Source organism: Mauremys reevesii, linkage group 1 (genome assembly GCF_016161935.1).
Source record: "Mauremys reevesii isolate NIE-2019 linkage group 1, ASM1616193v1, whole genome shotgun sequence".
Lineage (NCBI taxonomy): Eukaryota > Metazoa > Chordata > Testudines > Geoemydidae > Mauremys > Mauremys reevesii.
In genome coordinates this window covers 270,093,285-270,107,354 of record NC_052623.1, presented here as the reverse complement: position 1 = coordinate 270,107,354, position 14,070 = coordinate 270,093,285, and the positions used below count along the sequence as shown (strand labels likewise).

The window sequence follows — 14,070 nt, the reverse complement described above, 5'->3', positions numbered from 1 at the left end:
ATTTTAAACTATAAAGAACCACATGCAGCTCATGAGCCATGGTTTGGCCACCTGAACTAGACTGAGAAGCCACCAAACTTGTTGCAAGGTTTCCCAGATGTTAAAAAGTGTAATTTAGTAAACCACTGTAGTCTAAAAAGCCCCTTACTGTACAGTCACCTCATGCAGTGTGTTATTTCCACTCTATAACAGATGGAGTCACCGGGTCAGATTCTGGCCTCTATTCCAGCATATATAAGGGCTGTAAAATAACTGCAGCTCCTTTACATGGCATGTGCCATCCAGTTTGTCTGGGAAACATGGGCAGTGTTGAAACCTCCTCAAGTGGAATGGGTACTCACAGAAGCAGAAGATATCAAAGTCCTTAGACAATGGCGTTATTGTATCATCTCACAAACAGCAGCAAAAATGTTTGTTGTGAGCTCTTTTTGAGCCTTTACTCTTTCTCAGTTGTGTTGATTTCCATAGCTGTTTATGTATTTTTATGTTTGTACATGTAACTGACCGTGTTGTTGGCAGCCTCTTGTGTCCCTGGGGTTGGGCCCATTGGTTGATGACCCTTCTCCCTAAGGATGAAAACCACCTGCTGGGGACTTGAGCACACTCCCTCTGTCTCTCCCCTCAGTAGCTCTATCTCCTTGTGCTGCTCTGAAAAATTGTAATGTGTTTGGTTGTCTTTGTCTTTTTTGAGTCCCTGGCGTTTCTGCTGAGACTGTAAATACAGATGCCACATGATCATGATTATATGGATGGTTGTCAACTGGGAACTAGACAGACCAAGTTTAACATTGATCACTATGTAGTGATCAGACAGTAATGACTTTGGGTCATATGACCCCAGGCTTGATTTCAATGGGGAATCTAGAAGTGGTCACCCAGTTTTAATCTGCTCATTCACTGCCCCATTTGTGGGTTTGAAAACAATTTAGAATGTGAGCTACTTGAGGCAGGGACCTTATTTGCACCTTTTATTTAGAAGTATTTTATGACTAGCAACATTTGAGAACCTCCACCCAGCTCACCACCACCAAACTGAATGGGTTCAAGGAACTGGGAATAGCTAACAAGGTTTTCTCCTTGTGATATCACCTGTTCTACTTGAGTTCCATATCAGAAGCAATGGAAAGTAATTTCCATCTGATGACAATAGGGCATTTGTATGAAATGAGCAAGTGATCTCACGGTCTGCCTTCTAACAGAAAAGTGTCCATCTCAAAAATACTGTCAGCACAACTAACACCCTTCTGCTGGCTCAGAATTAAGGGCCAGGTCCTGCTCCAATTGACCTCTTATAGAATTTAGTAGGTGCAAAGATGTGGTTTTAAATTGCTTGGTGAGAAATCAGGCACACTGACAAGGCAGGTTGTATGGGAAGTTCTGTCTTGTGAAACACAGGATGGTAGTCCCAGAGCGGTCACTAACACTACATTGACTAATAAAAGCCCAGTTGGCTTCCCTTTGAAGAGGATCACACCCCGTTCACAATCATTCATGAATACAAGACAAAGTTAGATGGGATGTTCCAACAATATTTTATTTAAGAGTATACAATATGGCAGCATTAAGATTAAAGCAAAAAACAAGACATATGTATAACTGATTTACATAATTCCTAAAACAGACCCACTAACAAGAGGAGCCAATTATGTTGGTGACAGAATGGTAAACTTGGTGACCATCTTTCTTTAGTGCCCATACCTGAAAATACAAACATTTGTTATGTTACCATGCTTGTTATTTTTATATTGAATACCAATGTTGATTTTTTGGCACCAGCTTTACTCTCATGATAACATTTAATCCAATTAACATGCAACATACAAATATATATTTCAACCTCAGCAGAAACAGCAAAAAGCAAAAGGTACCTATTTAACTTTTTCCTTAAATCTCCAGACATTAGTGATTAATTGGGGGAGACTAAACAGCTCATCATTTCATGGACTTGTGACCCTATCATCCTAATCCTTTGCCCAAACTCCACTTCTCAGGTCTGTCCTTGTAGAGAGGCTGGAGCATGTCATTACCCCTTATACATTACTAGGCATGTGTAAAATGTAAGCCAGTTCATGTCTCATACTGGTACCTAGGCATCTTAGTCACTAGCCAAACAGAATAGCTGCCCCATGGGTCCAGCTTTCAATTATGGCTGCCTTAAGATGTTCAAATCCTGCACTTTGGTACTGAAGTTGTCACAGAAGCAGCCATTTACACAACTGCGTGCCAATTAATGCCCAAATATGGGACTGAGAAATTTTAACACTCCTGCTTTAGAAGTCAGGACTCAGTTTAAAGAGAATGCTCTTTTTAAAAAATCAGTGTGAATCTGTAGCTAGCAAAGTAAGTGGTTAATGGATAAAGGATTCAGTTAAACCAGGCACAGAGTGGGGCAGGTGCTAAGTAAGCTTCTTGATACCATTTTCAGCTTACTTCATCTCAAACCCAATCTGTACCCCCACATAAATAGGTCAATGCCCCTCAATTCTAATCAGCAGCTTCTCTGGCTATTCTAATGATGGGTCTTTTAGGCAAGGCTATCAGTCTGGCTCATTTACTTGGTGGTTGTGCACATGCAAGCAAGCGTCCACCAAGCCAAGACAGCTAAGTTAGTTTTCTTCATCTGTAACCTTAATAGGGTTTTAAAACAAAACTCAACAATGCAAGGTCAGAGTGACCTGATGCATTTTTTGGCATCTTGACAAACACAATACCCAGGTTTTGGAGCAATGGATTTAACCCAGGTTAGTTTCTGAACCCAAGTCACTCATGTGGGGCTCTGCTATCAATGAATTTCACTTCTCTATGCTCTCTAGAGAAAATGCTGATGTAGAGCTCCAATTTATAACTGCTCTCACTTACACCAGGACTATCTGGACACCCTTCAGAGCCCATCAACTCTGTTAGCAAAGATCGCTGTACAGTGCCACAGAAAACTCCTCCCAATAGGAACAGAGTATGCTCCCAGACCCAGAAATGAGAAAGATACATGGGTGCTCTATCAGCAAGATCTAGCAGAGATTAACAATGCCTAGCACTCATCACGAGAGCCAATGGGTGGCCATAACATGTTCCATGTTGGGAAAGGCACAGGATACCTACTTTTGGAACTCCCATTCTCTGTTATCCAGCGGACACACCTGGCGAGTCTTAAGCCAACGAGAGATGCAGTGAAAGTGGAAAGCATGCTGAAAGGGAAGGTCCCAGTTACACAGTTTCATAGTTAACTGGATCAAACAATTTGGGTCTCTCTTTTCAATACAGAAACAAACCCTTTGGTCAACAAAAACTGACCCTTCACATAGGCTTGCACATCAAGAGAAATCTGTGTGTGGGCATCCAAGTAACATTTTGTTTTCTGATGGTGGGACAACTCCCAGCTATGAGCCTGTCCCTTGAATATTCAGAGATAATCACATCTCAAAATTAAATTCCTACAATATTGCCAAGCAACAAGGTACAGAGGTATCTCTAGCCTTCACCTCTTCCTTTTCTGTATTCTCTTTTTCCCAACCTGTCTTGTTGTACACATTCCCAACCCTAATTTTTCCATTTTCCTCTTCCCTTCTTCTAGTCATCTCTCAATGTTCCAGTAAGCATCCAGGGTTTGAAAATTCTTTCCTAGTAAATAACTATGAGACCGTCTTAATGGATTAGCTGACTTTGTCTATTCTGATTTTGAGTAATAGAAAAGAAGGGACCTAATTTTTTTGTAATAGCTGGTTAGTGAAAGCAGTTTGCCTTACATTGCAGACACCCCATGCGACAGTACACTCTTCAGAGGTAGCCGATGCCTGGTTAGCTTGACATTCTATACCTGTAGAAAAAGATTAAACACATTCAGAAGTGGGACCCTTTCTACTTGTAACATCAAACAGTCCTCTTTACTACAGTAAACGTGGAAAAATACCCAAGCTCGTTGTTTTGTTGGAGTTATTACAAAGAAACAAAGTGTCGGAAATCACTGGGTTTAAGTAAGATTTTTCCAAATGGGGAGGGACTAATCAGTCTTTATTAATGAAGAGTTTTTCTGTCCACTTTTAGATTTGGGGAGGAGGAAACTGTGTAGGAGTACCTATATCATCTGCCAGTGAAATGTGTCTGCTTGCCAAAGTGTAAAGATAAATATTTCTAATTTGGTCATACCAAAGTCTGTTTGACTTTTGAAGGGTTTTTATTTTTGTTAATTATTATTATGGGTTATTGTATCGAAATTGTGAGGAAAGATTTAGTTAAGAGGAAGATCTGCTATTCAAGATTCTCTATCTAGGACTGCCCTCTCCCCCTTGTTCAAGGTATTTGGTTTGTAATGATCAGTACTTGTGCAAACTTATTCATGCAGCACAGAGCTTGGCCACATCTTTCATGAAAAGATGTGACTGTGGAAAGTCTTAGGTTCAAAATCTAGGCCATCTCATGAGAAATTCAGAAGAACCAAACACCTGGCTTCTTGTTGCTGACTTTTCAATCTTGACACCAATGGAACTGTGTCCAAATTCTTTAGTAGCTCAAGAAGGTGGAAGGCATTCAGGAAGCTGACAGAGCTTCTGTTACTTTGGAGACTGGCTCACTGGTTTGGACTTTGTCCTTTCAAGGCCCAGACTCAGTCTTCTATAGTTTGTAGTGGGAATCATGAGGACATTCTAGTACAGGAACAGAGAATGCTGCAACTTCTTTCATTGGCCAATTTGTGGGGGTGGTCACATTTAAAAAACAATAATATTTTAATCAAAGTCACTCTTCCTAGGAGCAGAAGGGGGAACCACAGACTTTATTCGGTCATCTATGAGCCAGTGTCCATTCCTAGTAATCTTTGGCCTGCTTTCTTCATGTAGAAGAGTCTTGCCTTTGCATTTCCTGCTTGATACTAATAAGTCAACCTAGGGATAATGTAGGTGCTTGGATATCAGCTAGTCTACTTCTTGGGGGTTGGGGACCATTCCAGATAGCCTGTTGATGCAGTGTCTCCATAAGACCTCCTTATGTTGGGGAATCTGACAGAATCCATCCTGAATTTTATCTTCTTAGTGGAACAGTTTAGTCTCTCAAGGTCTAAGATGGCTGAGATTCCACAAGATCTTTTTCTTACTATGGATACTGAATAGATCTCTAAGCACCTAAAGCTCAATCACCCATAGTTATAGGAGGTGAGAAATTACCTTCAGGATGATTGTATGCCAATTTCTCCAGCCTGAAAAATGAAGTGAAGGTATATGGAAGAGCCTGATGCTCCACAGAGCATCTGAATTGCACAATCACCCATACATCTCTCCAAAATCAACTGGAACCTACGCTCTGAGAAGTAGGATTCTTGCCCTAACCCTATTTCTGCATGGAGGTAAGATGGCTCTAGTCATATTTACTCTTTGGTCTGTACTAGCTTCCCTCAGACATTCCAGAGGTAATACCTAGACCCAGAACATGAGTCATCCCTTCTCTGCTACCTTTGCTAGGGGTAAGGATTAAAAGAACTTCTGCTCCTTCCCAGACTTTGAAAAGGAAGGAGAAAATGTTTTGGTATGTCCATAGTATTGGGTATAACCCATCAAGCTTCTCTCTCAACATATTCCACCTGATAATTCTGAGGCACATAGGATTTACTTTGAATAGTTATCCATTTGTCCAGGACTTAAACCAAAGTTTGCACCTGCCCACTAAATTAGCTATCATAGCTCTGTGTGTCCCTCCCCAGCCCGAGTCCATAGTTCCATCGACACAAGCACAGTATAAAGATTTATTTTATTTGTTGTCATTTGTGGCAAACTCTTCCTTAGTGTTGGATAGGAGATATTTATCCTTGGTTTTAGCCTGTCTGTCTTGTTTTGCTGGCTTGATCTTGATGGCCTCTTTCTTCTTCTTTGCCATTTCAAATATTTCTAGGGGAAAGAATCTATCCTGCTTCTCTGGCTTGGGGTTATGATCTTTTGCTCCTGAGGAGAAGTCAGAACTTGTGGAAGGTGATTAGGATCTAGAACACTTTTGCCATTTTGAGGTGATCATGGTCATCTACAAAGTTCTGTCTCAGCTGGTGCTCTGGCTCAGGTTAATCTGTAGGGATGTGTATGTTTTGAGCTCTGGTGGTCCGCATCATTCAGTATTAGAATTGGAGAGGAAGCATAGGGAAAGCTTCCTGAGTGTCCAGATCTTCCTCTTGGAAATAAGATGGGCCAAACAGGACATCAGATTCCTTGGCAAATAAAATTACTCACTTTAAAAAACGGAAGTAGGATCCTGGTGCTTTTTCCTTTAGAGGGAGACTGGTGTTGAAAGGAGTTTTGGACTTATTCCTGAAGAACTGTTGATCAGCAAGTATGGTCCATATTGCAGAGTCTCAAACACTTAAGAGGGCAGACCGCTTGAAAAGACATCTCTGGAGGAGCCCAAGCTGGTGTTGGTGGATCAAAGGCCCCCAAACTAGCCATCCAGACTGAACTCCTTCCCTAATAGGGCAAGTCTTGGCAGTCTGGAGGCAATCATAGACATACTCCCATTCTTTAGCTCCCAAGGCAGCATCCTTGGATCACCTCTTGACCTTCTGCTTCTCCACGTATTCAGCTCCACCATGACAGACAAGGAGTTAACAAAGGGAGAGAAGGCACTCCAAGGGTGGCTTCTTTCAGGGAATGAACCCTGAAAATCCCCCCCCCCCCAAAAAAAGCAGGAGAGATATTTGCTGGCTGCTGCCCCAAATTAAACAATAAAAGCAGAGATTATAGTAGATAACCTGAAAGTGCTTAACCACGTCTCTCTGCTAGTGGCAGAGAATCTGAAGTGAAGGCAGAAGGGGTGTGGCAGAGACCTGGAGTCTTGTGGACAAGCATGAGCTATTTGTAGTATTTGAAAGTGCAGCCCAAATGTCTTCCACTAGGACAGTGGTCAGGATCCCACAGTAAACATGTATTTCAGCATTTCTCCATTAAGAGCCCAGCTTTTGTTTCCCACACTATTTTGGCAGCCTTCAGTATTTTAATATGGAAAGAGAAGTAACCTAAGATTCAATTTTCTCCCTAATAGTTGCTGACAGAAAATAAGGCATGGTTCTCCCTTATTTGCAGCTATATTAATGGGCCTCCAAATAAATACGTGTTAAGGTGTGGCTACCCAGGAGACTTAAAAAAAAAAAGAGTGGCTTCTTTTTGAGCAACAGTATTGTGAAAATACACACTACATGGTATTCTCTTTCCTCCCTGCAAAGTTGACTTCTAGAACTATTCATGACTTCAGCTACTGTACTGTATCAGAAGTCAGACATGGAAGAAACAATCAAGTCAACTAATCAGCTTACTGCTAGTGCAGATCTGTTTCCTACAAAGTTTTCTAGGGCTTCCCCAGTCCAGTTTTTTAAATTTGGCACAGGAAGGGATTCCACTATGCTCTTTGGAAGACTATTCCAGTACTTTATAGATTTCTACTGGGTTTTCTCAATACACCTCTACCTCGATATAACGCTGTTTTAGGTGAAACTGTGTTATATTGAACTTGCTTTGATTCACCGGAGTGCGCAGCCCCGCCCCTCAGAGCACTGCTTTACTGCATTATATCCAAATTCGTGTTCTATCGGGTGGTGTTATATCGAGGTAGCAGTATATTTAGCCTCATTCTTCTGCTCAATGTCATATGATCACTTCTAGTTCTAATCCTTTCTACCATATTTCCTTCCTCCGTTAATGTTTACACCCTCCAAATATTTGTAGACAGTTATGTTCCAGGCTTAGTTAACACATAGTCAAGCTATTCACAATTAGTTTTTAGTCTTCTCAAATTAATCCCTTCAACACCTTAATCATTGTGTCTCTTCTCTGGACTCAGTCCTGTTTGTATATATATTTGTGGTTATGAGATGGCCAAACCCAATACAGTATTGCAGGTGCAGCGTCATCAGAGCTGCACAGAGAGAGGCTTCTTTAATAGCTCAGTGTATGCAGCCCAAGACTGCACTAGTCTTTTTTGCTAGTATATTACATTGCAAATTCGTTATAGGAGGAAGCTGGTAATACTGCATATAATAAGAAATGTCAGGCAATATGAATGATATTTTCAGTTGCCTATAAACTTTGCCAAACCTTACTATTTAAGCTGAAATTTTACATGACAGGTGTCTACCTCGGGGTGATTTCTCTCTCCTTGGGGGAAGGAGGGGGCTACTTTTTATATTACGAGATTAAAGATATTGAACAAAGCAAGACCAGCCTCAGAAAAGTGTTCTCATACACCTAGAGTATGCCAAATATTTCTTTGTCCATCTATACTAAGGCAAGGGTGAGCAGTTATATTTTGTGCCTCTGGTACCACTCTCAATTTTGAGAATCTGTTTTTGTACCCATTTTGTAACTCTTTGCAGAATTGATATCAGTGACTGATCTGTGTGTGCATGTACACTTCAAGTTTGAAATTTTCAAAACTGAACTCCAGTTTAATACCCTTCATATGGAGTAAGTGTTTTGATGTTTATTTGTAAAATTAAGCTTATTGTAAGTGTTCCCAGATAAAGCAGAGCAGACATTTAAGGGTAACGTTTGTATTGTTCAAGTATTTATGATTGTTTGGTTTGTCTATTCTATAACAAAACAATCCATGTGCCTCTGGAGAGCCACCACACGATTCCAGTATCAGAGGGGTAGCCGTGTTAGTCTGGATCTGTAAAAGCAGCAAAGAGTCTTGTGGCACCTTATAGACTAACAGATGTTTTGGAGCATGAGCTTTCGGGGGTGTATGCAACGAATGGATCCCACGAAGTGGGTATTCACCCACGAAAGCTCATGCTCCAAAACATCTGTTAGTCTACAAGGTGCCACAAGACTCTTTGCTGCTTTCACACAATTCCAGATTATAATACCCAGCATGAGGTAGCTAATGCTATCTTCTGTGGAGTGATATCAACTGAAGTTAGTGGTCTGATTGGACTCTTGGTGTGTCAGTAATTGTAGAAGTATTGTGTGTCACAATCTTCACTGGTTTAATGAAACAATCAATAGTCAATTTGGGTTTTCCAATTAGTTCAGTTTATGCATGATTCCTGCCCCCAAATAATCTCACCTCTCCTTTGGCCCCTCATCATTACTCCACCTTGCCACACTTCTTTCCAAATCCCTGCCCAGCCAACATTGGCTCCTGTGTAGCAGCATGATACCAATTTAATTCCTCAATTTGTCCCTCTTTTAAAGTGGGGGGAAAGGGAAATGTGGTGGTGAAGAAGGTAAGAGATTGAATCCTAGCCTTTAGACATTACCAAAACACAGGCTTGCTATTTCGGGCTTTGAAAAGAATCTCACTTTAAGAGGTGATTTTGGCTGTGCATCACATCTGTGAGGGAACTGCCATGTCTGAATAGTCATAGTGCCTGTAATTTCCCCCCATTCCATTTACTTACACAGATCCATGATATGGTTCCTGCAAATGGCACAGTTATCAACCACAATGTCCCAGGCCCAGAGAGCTACTGCATTCCACTACAAAGAGAAAGAACAACACATTTTCTGTTGAATTTACAGTATCTGTCAGATGATTCCTTGGCCCTCCTTCCCTGCTGCACTATTCCTGAGATCCCAGCTCTTTAGAGCACAGATGAGGAGATATCCTTGAAAACCCACCACCACCACTCTGGAACAGGTAGAGTTGCTTGGGAGTAATCAGACACTACTGAATCCACCCCAAGACCCAAGCACTTCCTGCCAACCCAGGAAACAAGAGGAATTTATTATAGAAGAAATAGACATATAAAACAGACTCTTAGTAAGGAAAGAGGTTTATTTACCTGCATAAGCCAGTCACTCTTAAACAGAAGTCCCTTATTTTTATTAAAACAAATGCACCTGTTCGTATTTCTGTTCAAGAGACCTGAATCACATATTCAGGTGGGTCTTTTGCTCCCCGAGCCATATCCTTAGGACTGGTGGAATGGATGGAAAGTGTGCACCTTACTGGAAGTCCAATCCAGATGTCCTTGACAAAATAACCACTACCACTATTGGCAGTAGCCCTACCAATAAGTCACTACTGCGGAACGGAACCAATTACTTGAGACAGTTTATATGCTACCCTGCACTGAAGTCCCTTATTTCAAACACAATGGGAGCTAGCATAAAGGACTGCAGGGCACATCTGAGGATCCAATATGGGTGTCTGAATACATGGTTTGGGGGTGGGGGGTGCTGAGAATCCTTCAATTCTCACCTTTTAAGAAGTGCCCCCCCACCCAAAGGGACTCTGGCTTCCATGATCACAAAAGCCTACAAGAAGAGGGTCTGCTATGCATTTAAAGTGACAATATTTGAAAAAAAAAATCAACACAGGATTGGAACTCTTAGCCAAATGATACATAATCATAACAAAGTGCATCCCGTCCCCTTCTCTGCCCCGCAGAAAGATTAAATTAGAAGACACTTCGTAATTACACAGGATACCAGAACTTGCTTGCCTGACACTGTGGGGAGCAACTCTAATTTATATTACTGCAATATAATCAGTCTAGAGATTATTGTCTAACTCCCTTTCCAGTAAGTGACTGTTCACAGTATATATTTTCCTGTATATAAGCAAATCAAGTGATGTTTCCAGCACTTCCTCAGAGTCCATCCTACCAACAAATGTCACCATTAAGAAGTGTTTCCTGATACTTGTCCTAAATTTCTCCTTACTTGCTCATTATATCTCTTTGTACAACATACTTTCCTTCCCCTCTCAGTGTTTTCATGGTGCATAAACTGCAGGCCCAGATTTTTGACCACAGCTACCATTAAAATGTTTTTCTAAACTGAGAAGTAACAATGTAAGCTTGTAAAAGCTTTCTAACTCAGGAGAGCTGACGTATCCAAGTCACAGCTATTAAATTTAGAGATAAAAGTCAGGATTTTATTGGTTATTTTACTTCTGTTAGGTCAGTAAAGCTAATATAGCTACAGGGGAAGGAAGATGATGATCCAATCAACTACGCTATAGTTAGAGTCTTCAGTTCTGGTGATGTTATATCCATGCCCACTAGGCAAGGCTAGAGTAACCAACAGGCCTGTGACTAGGAGCTCTGACATCATGTGTTGCCAGAGGAGGGCATGTAGGACAAGCTTCACTCAGCATGAGCCAGTCTGACCCACAATCAAACTCTTACATACACTACTGGCATGGGGCAGCCACTATTGCTGTCACTCAGGTGGTCAAAGGGAGGTTATGAGAGGTCCTGATCACCCTTTTCACTTTTGCCTAGTGGAGGTCTCCATGGGCAAACTTCTCACTGGGTTGAGAGGAGAAGCCTCATCTCGCAGGGCCGGCTCCTGGGCTGCCAGCCCACTCCTGGCTCCTTGACCCTGCGTTTTGGGGTTTGAATGACAGGAGGAAATGAGACAAGACGTCCTTCCTCCTGGATGGGCCCCAGCCAGCTTCGAGGCAGAGTCCGGGGGTGGGGAAGAGGAGCCAAGGCCACTGGCAGAGGAGCAGGAGCGCTGTCCGGGGACCCCTGCGCCACCCCTTAGGCTAGATCAGCCAGTCAGCAGACCCACCCAGGCGAGGGCTCCCACGTCCTGACATCACCAAATTCAGCGGCAGCGAGGCCCCGTCACGGGTGGCTCTGTGTTGGGGCAAAGCCACACCGGAGACCCCAGGCAGCCGGCACGCAGCCGTGTCCCCCCGGCCAAGCCCCGCAGCATCGCCCTGACAGAGGCGGCGGAGCCGAAGCGTCGCCCCGCCCCATCCGTCCCCACTTACCACCGCCCAGGCCCCTGTAAGAGAGCGGGCGCCTCCCCGACACAGTCCCGCCCCTCCCCGCACGCCGCTGTCACCCGGCAACAACAGCGCGGCTGATTGGCTCCTCCATCCCCCACGTACAGCGACCCCGCCTCAGCCATTGGCCCCAAACTTCGCCAGAAACCCAGAGCCCCGCCCCCGCCCGAGTAGTGCGGAACCGGAGACCCGGCCCCTGAGGAGAACAAAACCCGCCCCCTCCTCGCCCCGCGGTGACCGGCCCGTTCGCCCCCTCCCCCCCCGCAGCGGTTAGGGTGGCGCGCTCCCGAGACCGGACCTTCTTCACTTCGAAGCGCTTCTTGCTGGCGCTGCTGTTGGCGCCGCTCGGGGTGTCCACATCCATCGCTGCCGCCATTTTGAATACACGATTCCAGGTCCCCTTAGTGCGCGTGCGCGGGGCTGGGGACGAAGACTCGCGACAGCCTCCCTTTTCCCTTCTCCTCGCCCGTCCCCTCCCGCAAACAGGTGCGTGCGGAAGGGGGGGGGATAAGAGCGATGAAGCGTCACATGACACGGGTCTCTTAAAGGCGCGGGCCAGGGCGGAGCCCAGCGTCAGCCTCCCCCGCCCTCATGACAGAATTGCGCAACCCACGGGGGGGGGGGGGCTGGGCCCGGCAGCTGCAGCATTTAAAGGGAAACGCGAGACTTCGCTCCCGAGTGCCGGAGTCCTGCTGGGGGGCCAGCCCCGCCCCGCCCCGCCCCGCCAGTCCGGGCGCGCGCGCAGCGCCTAGTCCGCAGCCTTGGCCTGAGGCCGCGAGGTGCGCGAAGCCCGGGCGCGCTGCGGGCCTCGCTCGCCCCAGTGTCTCGGGCTGGAAGCGGCCCGGGCTTCATGCGGCAGGGCAGGGCCCCGCGCCGCTAGACTCGGGCTGGGCCGGCCGCATACGGGAGGCTGTTTGCTGCTCTCAGCGCCATGGCCGTGACCCCAGGGACCGACTGGGGCAGCCACAGGCAGGACTTGGCCCGGTGCCTCCACCTACAGAAATCCAAACTAAGTGTCTCCTTCCAAACAAATGCAGCTTGACACGGGCTTTCCAGGTGCTAGTGGTCAGGGCAGCAGGGGTGGCCTGGCCAGCGCTCTGTGCTGCCATGCATGAGACTAGATTGAAAATGAATTGGACAAGAATCAGTTGCGAAGCCTCCACCAGTTAGTGTTGACCTGCCCCAAGGCTCATTCTGTCCCTAACAAGCATTTGCAAAGCATATTTTTCAACGGGAAAATCCCACAGCGGTAACCTGAGGCTATTGCCCACTGCCCCTGGGGCCAGGAAAACTGTTCAGTTCCTGGTCCCTTGCTGAGTGAGTGTGGGAATGCTGTGGAGGCAACATGTTTAAATCCACCAGGAACGATGCACTGCACCTCATGTAGCTTAGCAATGACTTCTCTTATTGATTAAGGAGCAGTGTTGAATGACACCCCAGCTGCTTCTCTTTAGCTGGGAAGCTAAAGAGCTGCCAGTAGTTTGAATCACATCACAATGCTATGTCCAAGTTCACTGTTATGATCTGAAAGCACAAATGCTATCCTACTGTTCTGGTATATTGTATCATATATGCTGTAGCATTGTGGCTCTTGAAATAAATTGGATGATCATCCTTTAAAAAGCTAAGGCTGCTGGCACAGATCCATAAAAAAATCAGCAGTGGCTGGCAAACCTTGAAGGCCAGGGACTGGTGTGATACCTAGTAGAGGAGAGACATCGGGACTGTCAAGAATGCAGAGAATGCCTTTGGATGTATACAGGTAAGGGGATGGGAATAAATGCAACATGGCATCCTTCCTCTCCTTGTGCTGACAGCAGAGGGATGTGCTTATGTAGCAAGTGTATGGATTTCAGTCACACTGGTCTTGTGGGAAGAGATAGTGAAGGAAGAGTTGGGGGGTAGGATGCAAAAAAGAGGGTCACCCTTGGTGATATAAGTAATTGCCTCTGGATAGGGTAATCCTAGTCCTGTGTACTGTTTGCCATCAGTTATTTGCCAACATGAACTCAGATCCTGCAGCCATTCCATGACCAATCTACCTTACCTCCAGCTGTTGATTGCAGGGGAAGGAAGCTCCCATTATTATGGTAAGAAAACTGTGTATAAATAATAAAATTAGGGTGATATCAAACACAGAAAATCAGCAAAGTCAACTTTACCACAAAGTAAAGACTGAAAGTTTTAAGCAAAAATTCTAAATTATTCAATTAAGATTTCAGTGCCAATTTTGACTCATCTCTCTTCTCTCCCCTGGATTCTTGCAACCTGTTTTCCTGATAAGAACCAGAGGCTCATCTTCCCAAAGCAGGCTGCTAACCTTAATCTAAGTCTTTGCATACAGGCCACGGCTAGACCATA

At 44.6% G+C, this 14,070-nt stretch overlaps 1 protein-coding gene across 1 annotated transcript; it reads right to left on the bottom strand.

The window, feature by feature from the left end:
• Positions 1 to 1,511: 1,511 nt before the first annotated feature.
• On the bottom strand, positions 1,512 to 12,233 carry LOC120384740 (E3 ubiquitin-protein ligase RBX1). The gene is made up of 5 exons (XM_039503767.1): positions 12,008 to 12,233; positions 9,368 to 9,446; positions 3,744 to 3,814; positions 3,100 to 3,185; positions 1,512 to 1,698 (listed from the first exon to the last, which is right to left on the bottom strand). Exons 1-5 carry the CDS (start codon positions 12,083 to 12,085, stop codon positions 1,686 to 1,688), a joined length of 327 nt encoding a protein of 108 aa, XP_039359701.1. The 5' UTR covers positions 12,086 to 12,233; the 3' UTR covers positions 1,512 to 1,685.
• Positions 12,234 to 14,070: the final 1,837 nt, after the last annotated feature.

What these genes read in the sequence shown, in the direction of transcription:
- LOC120384740 (XM_039503767.1), bottom strand. Translation starts at nt 12,085, where the DNA reads ATGGCGGCAGCGATGGATGTGGACACCCCGAGCGGCGCCAACAGCAGC. An exon ending in GAACCATATCATGGATCTGT is followed by an intron (nt 3,815 to 9,367) that starts GTAAGTAAATGG and finishes CTTTTTCTACAG; the next exon opens with GTATAGAATGTCAAGCTAAC. An exon ending in TCGCATGGGGTGTCTGCAAT is followed by an intron (nt 3,186 to 3,743) that starts GTAAGGCAAACT and finishes CTTCCCTTTCAG; the next exon opens with CATGCTTTCCACTTTCACTG.